The sequence below is a fragment of the Alligator mississippiensis genome, chromosome 5 (assembly GCF_030867095.1).
Source record: "Alligator mississippiensis isolate rAllMis1 chromosome 5, rAllMis1, whole genome shotgun sequence".
Lineage (NCBI taxonomy): Eukaryota > Metazoa > Chordata > Crocodylia > Alligatoridae > Alligator > Alligator mississippiensis.
In genome coordinates, this window is record NC_081828.1 from 182,582,412 (window position 1) to 182,604,640 (window position 22,229).

A 22,229-nucleotide genomic window follows, 5' to 3' on the forward strand; every position below is an offset into this window, starting at 1 on the left:
GATGGCCAATAGCTCTACAATCACATCAGCCAACTCCCTCAGCACCCTTGGGTGCATCCCATCTGGCCCCATGGACTTGTACATGTCCAGCTTTTCTAAGTCATCTCTAACCTGTTCTTTCCCTACTGATGGCTGCTCACCTCCTCCCCCAACTGTGCTGTCCAATGCAGTAGTCTGGGAGTTGACCTTGCCTGTGAAGACTGAGGTGAAGAAGGCATTAAGCACTTCAGTATCCTCTTTTGCATCCTCTGTCACAAAGTTGCCTCCCCCATTCAGTAAGGTACCCAAACTTTCCCTGATCCTCCTCTTGCTACCCACATACTTGTAGAAACCCTTCTTGTTACCCTTCACATCCCTTGCTAGTTGCAAGTCCAATTATGCTTTGGTGTTCCTGATTTGATCCCTGCATGCCCAAGCAATGCTTTTATATTCTTCCCTAGATATTTGTCCAAATTTCTACTTCTTATAGCTTCCTGTTTGTTATTTAGTTTACTGAAGAGTTTTCTGCTAAGCCAAGCTGATATTCTACCATTCTTGTTAGTCTTTCTGCACATTGGGATGGTTTGTTCCTAAATTCTCAGTAAGACTTCTTTAAGGTATAGCCAGCTCTCCTGGACTCCTCTCCCCCTCAGACTGGCTTCCAAGGGGATCCTGCCCATAAGTTCCCTTAGGGAGTCCAAGTCTGCTTTTCTGAAGTCCAGGGTCCTTACTCAGCTGCTCTTCATCCTTCTTTCCTAAGGATCCTGAACTCAATCATCTCGTGGTCACTGCTGCCCAAGTTGCCATCCACTAGTACATTTCCCACCAATTTTTCCCTGTTTGTGAGCAGCAGGTCAAGAAGAGCATGGTCCCTAGTTGGCCACTGCAGCAGTTGCACTAGGAAATTGTCCCCAGTACTCTCCAAAAGCTTTCTGGATTGCCTGCGCAATGCAGTATTGCCTTCCCAGCAGATGTCAGGGTGATTTGAAGTCTTCCATCAGAACTAGAGATTGTGACTGGGAAACTTCCACTAGCTGTTTGAAGAAAGTCTCATCCACCACTTACTCCTGAACTGGAGGTCTACAGCAGACCCCTGCCACAACATCACCCTTGTTGCTTTCCCCTCTGACCCTAACCCAGAGACTCTCAACAGGTCTATCTCCAGCTTCATACTGGAGCTCTGAGCAATCATATGGCTCTTTTACATACAGCGCAGCTCCTCCTCTTCTCCTCTGCCTGTCCTTCCTGACCAGTTTATACTCACCCATGACACTGCTGCAGTCATGCGAGCTATCCCACCAAGTCTCTGTTATTCCAGTCATGTCATAGTTCCATGACTGTGCAAGGACTTCCAATTCTTTCTGCTTGTTTCCCAGGCTCTGTGGATTTGTGTACAAGCACAAGTGACAATAAACTACCGTACTTCTAGTCTTAGCCCCCTGTGGAAAATGCACGCAAAATTTAGGAAGTTATTTAAAAGTTGTTACGTCTTGTTTGAGATGAAAACTTTGACAGAAAATAATTAATTTTCACGTGTTCTTAAATTGTGTGCTCATGAGACCTACTGGAGCCCGTGCCTAGACAATTTTTAGAAGTGCTGTAGGACCTTTCCATTTGGGCAGGTGTTCAGAAAACAAATGTAGGCTGGAGTATTGTTCAGTGGGTTTCTGCTTCATGTTTTATCCTGTTTTATAATCATTAATATTATATTCATAATTTATTCTGTTCTATTGTATAAACAAACAAACAAATAAATAAAAACAAATCCCATAGCAATATCGATATGGGTATAAATATTCAGCGCATATATCTATGCTGCTTTTTAGCTGGCTAGTGATGAACTGGTATTTCTGACACCTCAGATTTTTATTTTCTCTCGAACAAGGACAAAGTTGAAATTTTTCACAAAATGAAATTTTAAAACCATTTTTGGAAATATTTTAATAAGTTTAATAAAATGCTTCACTCTGCTACATTGTAATTTAGAATAACATTTTTTATTTATACTGTAAGAGTTTAAATAAAGGATTCTGGTAACTTTTCATCAAATGTCAATCGAATTATAATGTTTCTACCATGTCATAACATTATGGAATCAACTTCTTACAGAAACAGTTTTGTCAACAGTATTCAGTAAGCTCCAGTTGTAAAGTTTGCATATGAGCCTAACTTAGCTTCAGTGTGATTGACTGTGTATACCATGTAGGCCAGGGGTGGGCAAAATGCAGTCTGTGGGCCAGGTGCAGCCCGCCAGGCCATTTTATCCGGCCCGTGGGGCCCCTAAAAATTTTAGAAAATGGATATTTATCTGCCCATGGCTGCCCGTAATGAGGCCCTTGATGGCTTGCCAAAACTCAGTAATTAGCCCTCTGCCTGAAAGAATTGCCCATCCCTGATCTAGGCCAGTGCTTCCCAACCTTTTCCTCAGCATGACCCCATTTAAACATTGGCAATTTTTTGTGACCCTAAAACGATGCAGCTAAGATCAATGCCCCTTCCCTCATAGACAGCATGGCCAGAGTAGAGCCCATGGCAAGGGGAGGATGTGGGCTGCCTGCTGTGGGTTCAGGGCTCACTGGCCTGCTGCGCACCCCACGGGGTCCTTGGGGGCCCAGTGGGCAGGAGGGTAGCAGGGCAGGGAGCCCGAAGCCTGCAGCAAGCAGCTTGCATCCAACCGTGCCCTGTACAAGTCTGGGGTATATATGCCTCCCAATGCCTCTGTCTCTGGGAGCGTGCACAACAGTGAGGAACCAGCCCTCCCACTGCCCCACTGGATGAGCAATCCATGACTCCATCTTGCTCCCCCAGCCAGGCCCCACATTGCTGCCCTGGCCCGAGGCCCAATGCACTAAGCCAGCTGGGCAGTGCCTCTGGCCCTAGCCCTGCCCCACTGCCTGCCTCCCTCCCTCACTGTGGGGGCTTTGTGGCACTCCCTACCTGATTACCCTCCTCCTGCTTCTTCCACCCCCCAGCAGCCACTTACTGGCTTGAATTGTGCCAGTCTACAAGCGGAACCTGCCATTTCCCACTTTTTTCTGTGATTTTCATGGTAATCAGTCAACACTGTTAAGTGATTATCATTGTAACCCCAAGGTTGGGTACCTCTGATCTAGGCCATTCCTGAGCACACTCTGCCTGTGTATACCTGCATGCGTATCTAGTCCTTCGTCTCTGGTAAGTCTGAGAGCAGGTGCCAGAGGTGACCCTGGATCAGCCTCATAAGTATTTTTTTATATTTGGAGTGGCTGGGTGGGATGTGCTTGGGAATGGCCCAGCAGGGATGTGTTGCTGCCACAGTATGGTCTTGTTCTGAAGTATAAGATCAAATCTGTGCTTCTCAGTTGGACTGACCAAGAGAATCATTTTAAAATTTAAATACATAAAAAAAACCTTTCCAGTTCGCCCTAATACTGATTTGGTGTATTTCCATATCATGCTACTTTTGACATGATATATAATAGGAGAGCTTATTTCCCTGGCAGCGTCATTATACTACAGTAGCAAGCTTCCAGGGTTTCAAGCCCTAGATAGGTTTTTGGTTTGGTTTTGTTTTGTTACTGGCCATCTGCAATTTTTTTTACTGACATACGTTTTGTATAACATAAATTTAACCCTTCTGGCAGGCCCTGGATAAGGTCTGTGTTCAAATTTTAGGGGCTTAATATAAACTGTGGAAAAACGTTTGGTTGTAATTAAAAGGTTTGCAGATTTTCAGTAAAAAAAAAAAAAAATGGTTTGACAACTTTCCTTGATTGCAGCAGTGGTCCCCCATATTCTGATGCCCCCTGACTATACCGTGCATCATGCCATCCCTCTCCTAGCCCACCTCCCAGCCTTACTTCCACTGGCCCTGCTCCCCATGGCCTGGCATGGACTTCCAAAGAGGGATTACTGTCTGCCTACCTGAGACCCAGTAGTGTTACATGAAGAGACACAACAGCAGTACGTGGCTGGGAGGAGAGAGCTACAGAGCCTTCTGTGAGCCACAGTGTCCTGACAAGTTTCCTTCGAGGTGCTGTGGTCCTGCTCAGACACCAGGTTGTGGTGTTCTGTTCTGTCTGTCCTTCAGGACTGCCTCCTTTCTGAAAAGGGAGCTTCAATCAAGCTCTTGTTGCTTAGGTTTCTGGGTTGGGGGGTGTTTTTTTACAAAAGATGGCTCTGGTTTTTTACAGATTTTTACAAACAGTTGTTTTTAACTATGTTTTTTACAGTGTGTGTGTTAATTTATGGACAGCTAGCAACCCTGCAAAGTGCACATAGATAGTCTGTATCTACTTTCTATCTCGGACCACAGTATTTGAAATGTGCTTTGGATTTTACCATGATACTCGCATAAAATGCCTATTCATCCATAACACTTCTGAGGTAGTAAATAATTAGCCCTCTTGAGCTTAAGGGAACATAGATAGTAGGGCTGATCTATTGGATGAAAAGCTCCTTTTTTTAAATTACCTTAGTGCATTGAACCTGTTGAAGGTTGAGCAACATTTCTTGTGAGTCATGATAGATGTTTTATCTCCAAAACTCCAGCTAAAATATAGAAACGCTTGGTACCTCTCCCAGAGGTGCAGTGCATTACAATCTCAGTCAAAGGGGCCAGCCCTGAAGAGAGAACTTACATTGAGACATAAGTTTTGTTTTAAGTACTTGAGTTTCCAGTAATGCCAACATATAGGAACACATGTCAAGTCTGGATTTATACCCAGTGTTTGTATAGTCTGTTCAGAGCAGAGTGAAGCTGCCATTTATTTACAGACCTGAAGCCAAAAAATGTGGAATAATACTTGAAGATATGATCACAGTGTAAAAAAACAGTTGTACCCTGAAAAGCTGACTTTAAACAGAAAGCAAACCTTGCCTGTGACTGATTTTGAATAACAAGGAGGAGGGAAGAACTATATACAGTACCTAGGTTCTACTTTATATCTGAAACCTGTTGGAAACAATCTTGCTGCTTGGGTGAAAAAGAGAAAAATGCGTACAGGGGCCTTCACATTACTTCTTATCTTGTTTCTGCCCTAATTATTTATGGCATTCTAATAATTTTGGGGAAAATGTGATACACTTCCATATAATCCCATGTTATTTTTCTTCATATGAGCTGTCCAAGTGATTTGTACCATGCTGTGTTCATTCTGAACTTATTATGCATTGACTATAATATATCTGTTATACCACCTACTGTTTAATGCTATCATAAACTATTCCAGTTGGAAAATAAGTTTTGTTTCTTAGGAATGTTTTCAGAATAATGTACAAAGAATTTCCCTCCAAACTTGCATTGTTAACAAAACAGCTGGCTATTCATTGTGCTGAAAATGTATCTTCAGTGCCAGGTGGTACGCAGAGGAACAGACAGTGAAGGGGGCCATTTAAAAAACACATGCACTGCTCAAGTTCCACTTAATCCCTATTTTAAGGTCTGGAGTATGAACTAAATGGTACACAGCTCTCTCTGCTGAAGGATGAGTTCCAGCCAAAGCTCACATTGTGGCAAAGCTCCTTTAAAGGGATTTCCCCTGTTCCCCTGCCCCAACTCCTCCAAAAAAATGCCTGTCAGGTCAGTCAAGTTCACTCTATATTGTCAAATATAAGAACCCATTATTGATGGTTTTAAAGTGTACTAAGAAAGAAAAATGGGAAATCTGAAAATATGATAAAGGCCAAAGCGATCACAATATTTAGCGAGAATCACTAACAGCTACAGAGAGGATTTTCCAGAAACGTGGAATGCTATCTTGTGCTAAATATGCAAAATAAATGAATGCCAGAATTTCTCTTGGGATCTGCTGTCCTCGCCTTGCCCATCAGATAAGCTTTTGTTTCTGAACTGAGAACAGAAGGCAGTGTTTTTAAAAACAAAATATTTTAAAATCTAAGTTGAAATATGGTTGGACTTTTTACTTAGATCCTTACCTCGTTTTAAAAATAAAAACATTTTATAACGTCTGAAGTTTAAGATGATTTTCCTGTGAGAAAGTGGCCACGGCAATGGCAGGTTAATATCCCAGTTCTGAAGATATTTGAGAGTCTGGAGTGTTGTTTTGAGGAAATGGACAAAGGATTAAAATCATGGCTGTTCACGTGGGCTTCTGTTTACAGCAGAACTTCCAAGGAATGCCAGTACTTAATATGGAGTGATCTACCCTCAGAGATTGGGATCTGGGTGTTCTCATCAGAGTTCATGAATTTTAATATTTGGAAATTTTTGTGTATGAGTGGGTAGATGTGGATATGATTATACATCATTAGATAAACTACTCAGTGATAAATTTAATGCCAGTGTTGTTAATATGCTGCAGTTTCTTAGCATGCAACGATTCAGTAGTGATTAAGAGGGGGAAATGATCAGTTTTCAATGAGTAACTCTTAAGAAATTGACGTCTTCCACCACAAATGATTTTTCCTTTGATATTTTATTTTAATTTAAAGAGATTGGTGGTATTTGCAAAACTTGGTTTCAGTATTACAGCTTTTATAATCAGAAGTGTATGTATTTCTTTTTTTATATAAACTAAAAGTGGAAGGATAAACATTCTTTCTATACAGATCTTCCTAATGTTATTTCTTTGTCATGGGGACAGGGTGATGAAGGAAGAAAAGCAGCTTTACTCTGCTTTTGAACTCCTCTGTTTCAGGTCCTAGCAAGAGGTAGGGAACTTCCAGTGATGCTTCAGTTGACACTCAGCTACCTGTGATCACAGCTGAAAATACTGGGACATACTGGTACCTTGAGTTGTTCTTTTCTCAGTGGCCATCTTCTTTATTCTATGTTGCTGCATGTGTATGACATGAAGACACTTTTGTGGCTCTGTACCACAAAAGGACTTCGTTCAAAGATGGACAAATCCCCTATGCTGGATATATGGATTTCTAGCACCATTATGATGTGGAAAGGGCCGCAGCTAAAGAGGCAGCTTTGCCCACATCTTTGCAAAAATGCATCAAATCTTTGCTGTTTCTGATATGCATTGCATCTTGGATTGAATGTCCTAATATCTGACTCTAAGGAGAAAAGCAGACCTTTACAGTGTATTACTTCTGTGACACTGAGAACACATTCACGTTATCTTGTAATGCAGGGGGAGATAACACATGCACTCAATGCATGTATATTTTAAGCTGTGAAGTTTAGTCTCCATTTAGTCTTATCACTGAAGTATCCTGAAATAGAAAACTTCAGGCAGGTTGATTGTGTTAGTGAATGGCAACCATAATAACTAGTAACAATCTGTGAATGATAAGTAGTTTCAGCGTTTAAAAATAAAAGTTAAATAGCATTCCATTAATTCCTTAGGGATATTATTTAGGACCATTTTCTTCTATCATTTGCTGTTTAAAATCTATTCTCTGGTCTAGACATGATATTAACCATAAGTCTGTGTTATTTTTTTCTTTTAAAAATATTATACCCAATACATAAATAAATAAGTAAATGATGCATTTATTTTAATAACATACCATATTTACCTGAATCCAGGATGACTCTGAGTTTATGATGCCCCACCGAGTAATTAAATTCTATACATGGACCATTATACATTTTTTATAATGTTTCATGTATAGAATCTAACTATTGGAGGGTCATCTTAAATGTGCTCCTCTTTACCGCTGTGGCAGAAAAAGCAGTGACAGGTGTTGAAGGGCCAACCCCAACCCCTTGACCCCTTTCTCCTTGTCCCCCTGACTTCCACACCCACCCCTTGTTCTCCCTGTGCCTGCCCTTCTGCCACCTTTCCCCCCTGCCATTTGCCCTATGCCCACCTTTGCACTCCCACTGCCACCTGTCCCCGCCCCGCAGTGCTTGCCCTCCACCCCTGCCTCCTCTGCCAGTTGCCTTTGGGGTGGCTCTGGCTCCAGCTCCAGGGAAGAAAGCAGTATCCCTGGCCCAGCCTGGCCAGGTGGAAACAGCAGTGCAGCTCTGGGCCTAGAGCCAGAGCCTAAGGTAAGCAAGTGGCAGGCAGCAGGTGGGGGACAGTCTGTATGGTTTCCCCCATGCTCCCTCCACCCCTACTACAGAATCACTTTCCTGACCCCCACCCCCATTGGGTCTCCTCCATGCAATCCCCACCCCATGGGTCTTCCCACATGCCCCCCCCCACCATGGGTTCCCCCCATCTGTCCCCACCCCATCCTCACTTGCCCACTCTCTGCTTTGGGTCTCTCCTCTGTGCCTGCTACCCCCACTGAAGGCCTCCCCTGCGCAACTCCGTCCATTGTGGGTCTCCTTCATGTTCCCCTAATTGTGAGCCGCCTCCCCCACTGCATGAGCCACCCTGGCCTGGCCTAGGCAGTAGCTCAGTGTCAGCTTCAGCCCTGAGCTACTACATGATCCAGGCCAGTACTTAAGTCTAAGATGAGGCTCCCCACCCCAATCAACATGAGGCTTTCCCCCTCCCTTATGCTGACTGTGGGGGAAAAAAACCCTTCATCTTGGAATCAGGCAAGTATGGTATATCTCATCTATGAAAATGTTAGGTACCCTTCTCCTTCAATTCATACACTATTAGCCAAGGAAATGTACTAAAATATCTAATAGCACATAGACTTGTACAGAGAGCATTGCCTTCACACTAAAGGTCAGATATAAATCTAGTTCTATCCAAGTGGAAACATAAAAACTGCTTGGGAATCAGCATAGCACACTTACGAATCGGTTCCCTTTTTATACAGCAGATCTCCGCATGGTGCTGTTGGACAATTCCTTGAAGTTCAATACCTTGTCAGAGTGGAAAACTAGAAAAAAAAATTGTTCAACCTACCCAAACCAAAATCTTTTGGAACATCTGTAAGAAAAGCAAAGAAAACTAAGGCCTAGATTTATTTAAAAAATGGAGTAGGAGATGGTCTGTCTTCTCCTCTTATCCAGTGCCAAAGATACGGTGGACCCAGGTTCCGTTACTTTCCTTATGTGTGTACACATGCAAATGCTGCTGGATGGGTTTGCTCCAGAGTAATTTCTTCTACAGTAAACTCACATGTGTGCCCATTTGGGAGCAGATTTGCTGCTTCTGGCAGCAGTCTGCTCCTGCCTTGCACCAGCCCCCTCCAGCAACCAGGGGGAGCTTGAGGCTCCTGCTGGGTGCGAGCCTGTGGGCTATGAGGGAGCACAGGGTTAAGAGACACCTGTTTCCTGTCCAGGGGCTGACAGACTGCTCTCTGCTTCTGGGAGCTGTCTGATGCCAGGGCCTCAGCAACAGGGAGCTCCCAGCCCAGCTCCCTGATCAGGGGCAGGGGGCCTGGAAAGAGCTGTGGAGGAGGGCTAGGTTCCAGCCACCTGCTCCAATCCACCAGTCAACCATCTACATGTGTCTTACTGAGCAGTAATGAGTTTGCAGTAAATTTGCTACTTGTATTTGCAGGTAGTAAATTAACTGCTAAGTAGAGCAAATTATTGTGCAGTAAGGGTCTGCACATGTAGATGCAGACACTTACTATGCAGTAATTTGCTGTATTGCACAGTAAAGTCTTGTCTCAGGGGATCATGCTGTCTCAGGGGATCTGATGTCATTTAGCAGGAGAGGGGACTCAGCTGAGGGGCAGCAGGAGTCAGTGCTGAGGGGGACTAAGCACAATGGGCACTACTATATATCTTATTCATATAGGCTGCACCAACCTGCAATAAATCCTTCCTCACAGAGACCTGAACTGGCAAATAGCCCACCGAGCACTCCCAGTATGTGTGCTGAGGCAGCAGGAAGCCCTCATCCTCCCCCTGTCCCCTCCCCCCCACGGGTTCTGCTCCAGCCATGCCGCACACTGGGGGAGGGAGCATTGATCTTGTCTGAATCATTTTGGGGGTTGCAAACATTTTTCAATGGTTAAATGGGGTCATACTGAGGAAAAGGTTGAGAAACACTGCTATAGGGTATCCTAATTCTATTAATTCTACTTGCTGTGAATCTTTCCCCTCCAAATAGCAGATGGGAAGGTAGTGAATGGGCTGGAAGGTTGCAAAGGCCACTTTGCCAAAAGGAAACTCCCAGGCTCTTCAGGTCCCCATGTAAAGTGAGGGTCAGTTCTCTAAGTACACTAAAAGCTGTGTTAATCAGCATTCTGTTATCCAGAATACTCTATTAACCAGAATTTCTGGCCAGCCGACGCAGTGGGGAGGAACCTCACCTGTGGCCGCCACCACTGCCACCGCCCACCCCCCCAGCCCTGCTCCACATGCAGCCACTGCCACCCCTGCCCCGCACCTCCACCTTCCTCTGCAGGGGTTTTAAAAAAAGTTGGAAACCCCTGCCTCAGATAACTGGAATTTTTGGATACCCAGCACCCCCTTTACTCCACTCATGCCGGTAAACACAGCTTTTACTGTATCTTCTGCCCTTGATAAATGAAAAGAAGTCAGATTGAAAATAACAACGCACTAATGTACTATGCTTAAGAAGAATTAGAAAGGACATATGTTTACATGAAACAAATGCTGTTGCTAGCTGTGCAAGTGAAAGTTATGAACTGTTGACATTCTTCACTAATTTGAATCTGGTTTAGTTAATAGAGCTTCAATCACTTTCCATTCGGGTTTTTGAAGAAAAAAAAATAGCAAGTTACTCTTAGATGCAAGTTGACAGCTTCATGTTTATCAAAGAATGTCTGTTTAGTCTATTAACCTTGACAACCATGTCAGCATTTTTTTCTGTTTGTTTTCCAAAAGGCACTATGTTGAAATGTAATGATATACAAAGTTATTTATAGTGTGCAAGATTCATAGCTATGTTACGTAGACAATTGGCCAGGAATTAAATACCAGTTCTGCTAATCCATCTATACTACAAGAACATTCAGAAAGCCAACCTACTTAGTATTTGCAAATAAAATAGAGGCCTATACATGCACTGTTACCTCATTTTGAACCTACCGTATTTTCTTAAATTCGAGACAAAACTTTTTTTCCCAAGTCAGCCCAGGGGGAAAAACTCCTTGTCATATATACACATAGAAGGAAATCTCATTAAGTATATTGTCTGTCATTGAACTACTGCCAAAAGCAGCATGTGCTCAGTAATGGAAACTGTTAGGGTGACAATATTTGGATCTTAGGGAGCAGTGGATTTACAACTGAATGAAGGCTTTAATCTGTGGCCCAGGAAAAGCTGCTGACCACCAGGCAAAATGATATATTAAAAGTAACATTGCGAGATGCTTAGGCAAGTAGTTTTTTAACCATATAGTAGTGTTGTAAGATATATAGCTTTTATATATAAGGTTTTGCTTATGAATGCATATGATAAGCCATCCATTTGCATATGTTAAGTAACCATCTTAACTGTGTCAACCATTTTCAAGTAAGTCTGTGTGAGTCTGCGTGCTGTGAATGAGGTGAAGCCTTAGGAATGTGGAAGATGGTACAACATGGGACTGAAAAACAGACTGGAATGTGAAAGACAACATGTAACTGGTAACAGAATCCGAAATAAACATATGCAAAAAGGTGAATGGTGATTGGTGAAGAAGCCTCCAGAAGTTTTCAGGTTTTGGCCAAAGTCCGCCCATTGATTGAAGAAGTAAAGTCAAGGTCTTAGACATGGGCTCATAGCAAAAAGACATGTAAATGAGTGAAATGCATAGGCAATGCCATGTTAATGAAACAAACAGTAAACAGAGGTGGAGTTTGAGATGGGAGGAGAAATGGGTGGAACAGGAGGAGGAGCGAGGGTGGACTAAATGGTAATGAGCATGAACCAAAGTGCATACAATGTGAAAAAAAATATTGTTCAATGCAGGCCCTGGTTTGCTGGTTTTTTTGAGACCTGGCCCGAAGCAGTCTCCATTCTGAATAAAGCTTTTTCAAGCAATGTGTGCTGGTGTTTGCTCCCTGCTTACTCTAGTTAATGAGTAACAGGATTCATGAGCAATTCAACTGTCATCTCCCTAGTTGTTGGATGCCGCATGGAGTTGGGGTCTAACAGAAACCAACTATGAAGCTGATTAAATGTAGCCAACACTGAGCATGACTGTAAAACCCATACTGGGCAAATATGCTGATGGAAAACAACAAGAATGGGTTAGAGCAGCTTATATGAATAAGATCTAAAGTAGTGTCTATTGCACTCAGCACCAACTTTTTTGAAGTCATGGTGAGCCACTACATTGAATACATTTTTACTTCCTCTTTACTTCCACAGCTGAGCTGTGCCTTTCTTTCCCATTTCTAATGATTCCTGTTTCTTTATCAGCCTTAAATATCTGTCAGATACCCTCAACAAAGGATCCTTGTGCTAATTAGCCCTCTCAAGACTAGAACCAGTTGTTCTTGTCACAAGTCTTGGAATCCTCCAAAAATTTATATGCAGATGAGGTGCAGGGCAACCTGGTCTGACTCCACTTCATGGATGGTAGGGCCACACTAATTGTATATGACAGGCTGAGAGAGGGGTCGACAAAGGGATTTTTTGTTTTTTTTTAAAAATATATTGCACACATACTGAATAGTGTTGAGCTATGGGGTCACCATGGCTTGAAATGTTGTTGACTCTTCTGGGGCCCAGCCCAATGAAATGTATGGTAAATCATGAGCTTTTTTCTTTGGACTAATATCAAGCATAGTTTATACTATATTTAAGTGCTGCTTAAAAGTATGTTTATGGAGTATCTGTGATAAAACTTGCAGCAGTTTCAGAAAAGGTAAAATGCATCAATTCTATTTGATCTAAGTCTGTGGGTACTCATAGTACAAAGTCAGTGTTTCCAAATTTGTCCCTCACTTATATGTGCTTATGGAGAGCAGGTTCTGACAGTAAGGTGTGGGTGGGGAGAAGGGTTCCAGGGGAATAAGTTTGGGGGGCATGGGGTCCACCTGACCCCCCAAGATTTATTTTCCCTCCTATAGCAGTGAGAGAGGGAACAAATTTCAAGCAAATCTCTAATAATTAGATTCTATACCTGGAAATCATTGGGGATAATATTACTTAAATATTATCTTATATTCAAGTAAATATGGTAATGTTATTTTACTAGTATGTGACCATTCTTTTTTTTTTTTTATGAAGAGAAAATATACCGAAGCATAAGGAGAGGAAGCAAAGTGTGTGTGCACGCATATTTGTATGTGTGCCTTTGTGTGCCTGATGTGAATATGGACTTCTGCACCCTAAACAGACTAGTGACACTAACCTTCAAGTTCCAAGGCTGGATATGCCAAATGAGGTATTGTTCCATCCCCCAGGCATAGTGGGTAATTCTATGAGTGAATAAGAACAGGTGAAGAAGTAATAGTTTTATATTCAACCCCCCAAAAATTACAGGTGTTTAATTTTACATTTCCTTGCAAAACCATGATTTCTGATTTTTAGTCATCCTTCTGAGCCAGTAAGCAGCCATTTCCATAAAAACTGAACATTAATAGCCATGTTGGTCCAAGGACATAGGCAGGCAAGGTTCTTTGGGTAGATGTGATATCTTTTATTAAACCAACTGAGTAGTTGGAAAAAAGTTCTTTGCAAGCTTTCAGGCACAAGCACCTTTCTCCAGGCATAGTGAGACTCTGCTGTTCTTAGATCTCCAAGGAATGAAAAAAGCTAAAAGTGTGGCAGGATGTCAGTGAGAATGTAAATAGGTAGAAATTAGTAAAACAAAGGGTAAGGAAGGGAGGGGAGGAAATGAGGGAGAAATAATGCCAAAGGTAAGTAAAGGAGACTCTTTTGTACTTGAGTTCTTCAAGGTAGTAAAGAGGCAGTCTGTGAAAAAGTAAATACCTGGAAATTAGGAAGACAAAGGATAGAAAAGGAGGGGAGGGGACTAATTGTGGGCGGGGGGAAAGAAAAGTGTAAATCATAAGGTCAGGCCAGGTACCTGGTGAATTGGATGTCAGGTAGGTTGTAATGTGTCCTAAATCCGATGTCTATATTGAGTCCATGATTTTTTGTATCCGGTAGATTTATGAAGTGAAGTTCGTAGGCTCACTTGTGAAAGGTGTTTTGCAAGTTCCCTTTGAGGATTAGAACTGAGGGATCGGAGAGAGAGTGATTGTCTTATGAGAAGCGTACCCCATAAGTAATTGGATACTTTTGTCTTTGATGGATTTTCTGTGTGCATTCATTCTGGTGCACAATTGTTGTTTGGTTTCTCCTACATATTTTCCATCAGGGCATTTGGTCCACTGGATGAGATGTATAACATTTCTGGAGATGCGGGTGTAAGATTCAGGAATGATAATGGTTCTGTTGTGGGGTGTGGTTATTGTGGGAGTGGTGGAGATGGGTTGGCAGGTTTTGCATTTCTTGTCCTGGGATGGTCTGGATTCATTAGGAATTGTTTTGGTCATAGGGAGTTTGCTTTTGGTGACGAGGTTAGCGAGGTTTGGTGAAAAGTCTAAAAAACTAGAAATGCAAGGAAATATGCTTGAAATATTGCACTAATTTCTTCTGGCACTACTTTAATAATATTTTTCAGGAATACATTCAGGTGTTTCAATATGAGGTCTTCCTGTTTGTAACAATGTGCTAGCATCATGAAAGCACTATGCATTTTATATCATAACTCCTCAACCCTGCCAGCCAGTGCATGATTTTGCAACCCACTTAATAGATGCAAACACATCTTCATTGAGGTCTCTGAAAACATGGCAAGAAAAGACAAGGAGTTAAGTTGCTGTTGTTTCATGTCAAAATAAAACTGGACAGTTTAGATACCAAATGTTTCAAAAGAGTGTCAGTGAATTGCTTTACCAGTCTTTTTTTTCAGTCTTCTGCCTGTAGATTTAGTACTATCAAATGTGTTTGAAAACAAATATTCCATTATTTTTTGGCGATAATAGCTGAAGCCTTTGCCAAAATAAAGATGATGATTGCACCTTTTGGTATTTTATATTGGTGACCAGCTTTATAGATTGTTAGGGGCTGGAAAATCATCGGTCCACTAGGCAGGAAAAGACAACTGGGGTATAGATTCATAGATTGTTAGGGGCTGGAAGAGACCTTGTAGAAGATCCCTTTATTTATTACTTTTTCCTGTGGCTAGTAATAGAGGGAACTTGAAGCTTGATCCTGTGTGGTTTGAAGTATGTATCCTATAGTTCATCCCATAGTTGTTTTATTAAACATGGATCCACTGAATAAAAATTCCAAACATTACAACTTTTATGAAAGTTTTATTAAAAAATGTAAAATCTTAAATGTATCATTAGCGAGTTTTGTTGTCACTCTCTAAACTATGTCATTATAATTTTTCTTCATTTCATCATGATGATGTATTGAAGCATGTTTTATTCTAATGTAGGGATTCCACACTGGGAATTTTTCAGTATGATATGCAGCTGATTTCATGTGATGCAGTCAGTTTGTTTGGCAGGTTAAACAGCTGTGGTAAGCAAACTAGAATTGGGAGTACATCAAGAGAGGTAAAATGAGTGATTCCTGAACTATAATTTGTCTTTTTCCTTTCTATAAGTCCTTGAGCAATTTTTAACTCCTAGATTAATAAATGGTTTTCAAAAGAATTAGAAGTATAAGACAACTTGACCTTTTGCATTTATCTTATGTTTTAAAAGAATTATATTTTTAGCTAACCTCAGATGCCTTCAGAATGCTGTTCAAAATTTTCAGAAAACATAAAATCACATTATGTTCTTTTTGATCCTTCTGGTCAAGGAAAAGGGGCCCAGGCAGGAACGGGTGCATCCTGCAGATCAATGCCTGGCTGTGCAGGTGGTGTTGGGACCAGGGCTTTGGCTTCTTTGACTGTGGGATGATGTTCCAAGAAGGACTGCTAGGAAGAGATGGGATCTACCTGATGAAGAAAGGGAAGGGCATCTTCTCAGACAGGCTCGCTAGCCTAGTGAGGAGGGCTTAAACTAGGTTTGCTGGGGGATGGAGACCAAAGCCCTGAGGGAAGTGGGGAAGTTGGTGACTTGGAGGAAGAACAAACAGGAGGGGGCAACAAGGGAGGTGGTCTCAGTCTTCCTGAGAAATCAGGGCAAATTGACTAGTTACCTTAGGTGCCTGTACACAAATGCACAGAGCCTATGAAACAAGCAGGAAGAATTGGAAGTGCTTGCGCAGTCATAGAACAATGATGTGACTGGAATAACAGAAACTTGGTGGGATAGCTCACACATCTGGAGCGCTGTCATGGATGGATTTAAACTGTTCAGGATAGACAGGCAATTTCCTGGTACAAATGCTGGAGTGGCCAACTAGGGCTATGCTTTTCTTGACCTGCTGCTCACAAACAGGGAAAAAATTGGTGGGTAACATACTAGTACGTGGCAACTTGGGCAGCAGTGACCATGAGATGATTGAGTTCAGGATCCTGAGGAAAGGAAGGAAAGGGAGCAGCAAAGTAAGGACCCTGGACATCAGAAAAGCAGACTTCAATTTGCTCAGGGAACTCATGGGCAGGATCCCTTTGGAAGCCAGTCTGAGGGGAAGATGAGGTCAAGAGAGCTGGCTGTATGTGAAAGAAGCCTTACTGATTGTGCAGGAACAAACCATCCTGATGTGCAGGAAGACTAGCAAGTATGGCAGAAAACCAGCTTCACTTAGCAGGGAACTCTTCAGTAAACTAAATCACAAAAAAGAAGCTTATAAGAAGTGGAAACTTGGACAAACAACTAGAGAGGAGTATAAGAGTATTGCTTGTGCATGTAGGGATGAAGTCAGGAAGGACAAAGCGCAATAGGAGTTGCAGCTAGCAAGGGATGTGAAGGATAATAAGAAGGGTTTCTACCAGTATGTTGGTAGCAAAAGGAGGATCAGGTAAAGTGTGGGTTCCTTACTGAATGGGGGAGGCAATCTAGTGACAAAGGATGGAGAAAAGGCTGAAGTACTTGCTACCTTTTTCCATCTCAGTCTTCACAGGCAAGGTCAGCTACCAGACTACTGCACTGGGAAGCACAGTTTGGGGAGGAGGTGAGCATCCATCAGTTGCAGAGGAACAGGTTAGGGACTATTTAGGAAATCTGGATATATACAAGTCCATGGGGCTGAACAGGATGCACCCAAAGGTGCTCTGGAGGTTGGTGATGTGATTGCAGAACCACAGGCCATCATCTTTGAAAACTCAGTGGCAATCAGGAGATGTCCCAGATGATTGGAAAAGGGTAAGCATAGTGCCCATATTTAAGAAAGAGAAAAAGGAGGATCCAGAGAATTACAGACCAGGCAGCCTCACCTCAGTCCCTGGAAAAATCATGGAGCAGGTCCTCAAGGAATCATTTTCTAAGCACTTGGAGGAGAAGAAGGTGATTTGGAAGAGTCAGCATGGATTTACAACGGACAAGTCATGCTTGACCAACCTGATTGCTTTCTATGATGAGATGATTGGCTCTGTGGATGCAGGAAGACCAGGTGATGTGGTATACCTTGATTTTAACACATGACTTAGGAGGAGTAGCTGAGGGAACTGAGCTTATTTAGTCTAGAGACGAGATGACTGAGAGGGTTCCAAAGAGGATGGAGCTGGACTGTTCTCAGTAGTGGCAGATGACAGAACAAGGAGCAATCATCTCAAGTAGCTGCAAGAGAAGTTTCGGTTAGATATTAGGAAGAAGTTTATTACTGGGACGGTAGTAAAATACTGGAACAAGTTAGCCAGAGAACTTGTGGACTCTCCATCTTAAGAGGTTTTTAAGACCCAGTTAGGCAAAACTGTGGCCGGGATGATCTAATTAAGTTGGGGATGGTCCTGCTTTGAGCAGGGGTTTGACTAGATGACCTTCTGAAGTCCCTTTCAACCCAACTTTTTTTATTCTATGTATTTCCTGTATCAAATTTTGGAAATGCACTATAGTTTCTCAAGGGAATATGTGTGCTCTTTTTTGTAGTTATGGTACAGAGAAATGATGTAAAACTAAACTAAAACTTGCTAAACTGAGTGGGACAGGTTCCTGGGGCTATTTGTGTAGAATGAATAGGGTTTTCACTCTCTTACATACACTCAGATATGTGTCATGGTTATCACTTGCTTACTTTTGTGCAACAGCCTATACAATGGAACCTGCTTTGGTAGATGTTCGATGATTTGCTGCAAGGAAGCACTGTCTCCAAGAATTATGAATGCATAGAGCCAGCGCTTAAGAACAGTAGTTACCATTGGAAAACATTTCTGGATATCTTGTCTTCTATTTCTGAAAGATTTTTAAAAATAAGTTTGTTTTTTTTAAATCCTTGTTTTAACTTTAACTATGGTATGACTTCAATGGGTGAGGCTAAGTCCTTCCTTTTTTCTCCTCTTAGGTAGGGAAACTTCTCTTTAAAATAATTAGCATGTATTGAGTAAGAAGTGAAGGCATGGCCACAGACTTTGTCCCTATCAACAGTATCATCCCTATTTGCACACATTGACACAAGACACTGACTGTGTAGTTGCTGAATAATGCTGTACAATAGCACGTCACGGCACTAACAGTGCTACTACACTACTGCATAGTATCATTAGGCTACTGTGGAGTACTGCCACTTAAAATGTTTGCCGGCATTACTGCGCAGTAACTCTGGTTATTGTACATTTAATACTTGATTACACAAGTACTAAATAAATGTGCAGTGACTGACCACTGGGACAGTAAGTATGGTTTTTCTGTTTTCAAAATGCCTTCACATGATAAAGAGAAGCTTCATTGTTTCTTTTTACAAGCAGACCAGTCTGGTATCAACCTGTATATTGAAGAATGTGCTATTAGTACAAGTAAGTAAGTCATTTGTAGAAACTCCTGGTGTATGTATGAACAGTCCTGGGGTGAAATTGTCTTTTATATATGTAGTGCAGTGCTGTGGAAACTGGGCAAGGCTGAATTTACAATAACTTGGTTCATTCACAGGTTAAAAAGTGTTTCCTTTTTGGTCCTTTGAAGTTAAATTAGTTCTGCTCAGTCATGTTTGAGTTCTTCATCTAAGGACAGTACTTGTTCCAACTGTCTTTGTGATAAATGCAAACAAATTGAGTCTAAGAGTGTAAGAAGTTGGAACTCAAACTTTACCGATATTACTGAACTCTCTCAGCACAGCAGATAGGCCAGTAGAGTTCTAGCTGCTTTCCATTATACTGCCTGATCTTGTAGCCAATCAGTATAAGGCCAGCAACATGTGATTAAGAACATAACGGTGAATGAATACCCCAGCCCAGCCTCTGCTCCCCTCTGCTCTTTTGCTTATAGTAATGGATTAACACCACACGTCTTTGCTGCTGCTGCTTTCCTTTGTGGAATTTCTTACTGGTGCAGCTTGCCAGATCATCATTTCCTTAACTGCTTACAGTCAGAGGTCTTGTTTTTGTGTTTGAGAGCAATATTAAAGAAGCATCTTGAGCGTGGGAAACGAGCACTGGAACTGTATTCCAGCTGTAGAAGCTATATTGCTAAGATGCAGAAGTTTAAGATGCAGCTGAAGCTCTTACTTTAGGACATTTTGGATACACTGTAAGATCGTTAAGGTGCAGCTATGTACCTTTATGGCAGTGAGGATTATGAAGTGGTAAGAAGCAAGATAACTGTTATTTCTTGGGTTTGAGCTGCTTTCAAAGCTATTATGCAACTTTGAATGTGTGATCAATTTGGTTTCCTTTGTTGAGTAATTACTGTTCTGTTTTGTTTTTTAATAGTTCTTCCATGGTACTAAATTACGAAATTTAGTTTTGCCAGGTATATTGTAGTATGAATTGGTGGAAAAAAACCATTGTATTTCATCCGTTATTTACTGGTAATATAATTATGGTTGTCTTCATAATACAAATTTGGTTTTTTTAAATGCTGTGGGTCACATTTAGATACCTCAATAGAATTTTTTTCCACAAACAAACATAGCAGGGTTTAGTTAGTGCTGTAACTTTATGCAATACTTTAAAGTATATGTACTCGCACTGAGCTCTCAGTGTGGTGGTATACATATGGAAACTTTGGAAAACAGTTTATTTTTCTAGAAAAGTTCATAACATTCCAGCTTAATGTCTAGTTTAGATTTTAAAGAAGTTTATTTTAAAATTAGAATCTGATTTTGAACACTGTAACTAGATTTTTCTGTAAAATATAATTTAAAAAACAATGCTGATATAAGAGGAAATGGGAAGAAAAGTGGAAAGAATCACTGTTTATCTTATGGTGTTGGCAGCTGACATGCACATTTGCAAATTTTGTAGACTGGGTTTCCAGTGCTCCACTGCATTCTACACATATGGACCTCTGCACTGAAAATAGTTCATAGTGATATCACAATCAAACAGCTTTTTGGAAATGTTAATAAACCTAAGTCCTTTTAATGATCAATACAAGAAGCTATTCTGTAAAGCATCAAAATAGTGTTCTAATTTTTAGAAGTGGCATTTCTTTTATATGCAATTTTCCATACATATGTTTGTATTTTGGTTGTTGAAGTTATTTTTCTGAACCTGAAAGTGCCCTGTATAGTAATTGGAGCACTACAATACATTTCAGGGGATATTTAAAAAATGCATTAGTGTTTTGTTTTGATTTTAATTCTTAGTAGTTACTTTTCATGACTGATTAAAGATATTTTAAATTAATTTAATGAAGAGTTACAGGACAGTAGATGGGGGGAAAGTGTTTATAGCCAGGGGTTTGCATTTTAAATTATTTTATGTGTAATTAAATTACTGAGACTTCTATGAACTCTGCAGCATACAAATCAAATGCAGATGTAACTATACTTTTTCAGTGCATCATGTTGTTATTCCACATTCATTAAATTGTTAGTCTCCCAAAGATCTTTGAAATTTTGCACCAGTTAATTTTAGGACCTTTGTTATCAATTTGCTAATATCTTGCCGATTCTGTTAGTAAGCCTGTAGTATTTTAAAGTGACTGGTTTTCCACTCCCTTGAATTTTGTGTAGTTTTTTTTTATACTGGTATAAAATGTTGGTTTGGTTGGTCTTACACTCCCTCTGGGCTCTCATTGCATCTTATACATTCACATATAAATGAAACAGAGAATGAGACCCATGCAATGGGGTACCATGCAATATTAGTACTATTGGGTGTGCAGATATTCATAAGGTAAACCCAGAGATTTCAAATAGGAATCCATAGTGTCAAAGCCATCTGACCTGTTATATCCTTGTTGTTTTTTGTAACAGAAAAACTACTCTATTTTCTATAGTGAAGAAAAAAAGGGGAAAAAAACCCACAATAAAATGTAATAAAGAATAGTTTTTGTAACAGGGTGGGGTGCCTAGGGGTGGCCGTCTTACCCCCAGGTCCTTAACTGTGTCAGTCTTGCCCAAAAAGCACCCTTGTTCTCGCCCGCCACATCTTGTTGGTATGTTGAATATAGGGATGCTGCCCTTGGGCTTTAGGTTTAGACACAGTCTGGCTATATCCTAATAACCCTGTTGTCTCTAGACCCTTTGACGTCCTGCTTCACTGTGGATAGTTCCTGAGTCTCTCAGCCTTATGGGCCATATGTGTGGCTCCAACCACCCCTTTACCATGCCCCAAGCCTTGCAGATGATACTGGCGTTGTCTTGCCTAGGCCTCATTATAATTCGGCCCCTTGTCCTCGCCGGCCTCTCTGCAGCCCTGTCTCAGTGCCGGTGCCAGGGTCCCCACACTATACTGGGCTCCCAATGTGGCCTTTTCCTTCCCCAGATAGCCTCACCCAAACCACTGGTGTTATGAGACAGCACACAAATAATAGCCAACCACCACGAGTCCCTGGGCTGTAATGTAATGCAAAACTCGTGTCATGCTCTGCCCCTTTAAAAAAGTAAAACTCCCTCTCTGAGGCTCAGTGCCTAGCAGGCAAGGACACCTTATGGGCTTCTGGTGTCCCCTTTATTCTAAGGGTAGTGTATCTGCCAGCTACCACATCCCTGGGCCCTTCCTTCCCAGAGTCTCCTTCCCCTTCGGCTGCTGGTAGGGAACCAACTGCCGGGTTCCAGCCCTAGGGTTTATATGGGCCTAGGGCCCTGCCTCCCTCAGCCATCTGACCAGGTGCAGGTGCGGCCAATTCCCTCATTAACCAGTTGTCATGGCAACCTGCACCTGGATTTTCATCTGGCTCTTTGTGCTCTCTCCCTGGGCAATCTCTGCTCTAAGAGGAGCAGGCACCTTAGTGCCCTGCGACAGTTTTCTAAATTCGGTTCTGCTAAATTCAAAAAAGTTATGAAACAGTGTTTTGAGCCTAAAAAGGTTAAGAACCACTGCTTTAGGCTATTGGGCAAAAGGGGATCACAGCTTCCTTATCTAGAAGATTTGTGTGCATTTTATTATAAATAACCCAAAATGAAATATCTTGTTTCATGGCAAAAAAAATGTTGCATTATACCCAAAACATTTTTCCTTCTTTTCCCTTT

The 22,229-nt window shown here is 41.6% G+C and overlaps 1 protein-coding gene across 5 annotated transcripts in view; it reads left to right on the top strand.

The window, feature by feature from the left end:
• CACNB2 (calcium voltage-gated channel auxiliary subunit beta 2) overlaps positions 1–22,229 on the top strand; it is a 446,893-nt gene that overhangs the window by 247,336 nt on the left and 177,328 nt on the right. Inside the window, exon 1 of one of the 5 annotated variants that reach the window (XM_019497549.2) lies at positions 19,070–19,394. The exons of the other annotated variants lie outside the window; for them this stretch is intronic. Within the exon in view, the coding sequence (XP_019353094.1) occupies positions 19,362–19,394 (33 nt within the window). The 5' untranslated portion in view covers positions 19,070–19,361. Of the gene's footprint in view, positions 1–19,069; positions 19,395–22,229 lie in introns of those variants that run through there. 5 annotated transcript variants of the gene reach the window in all.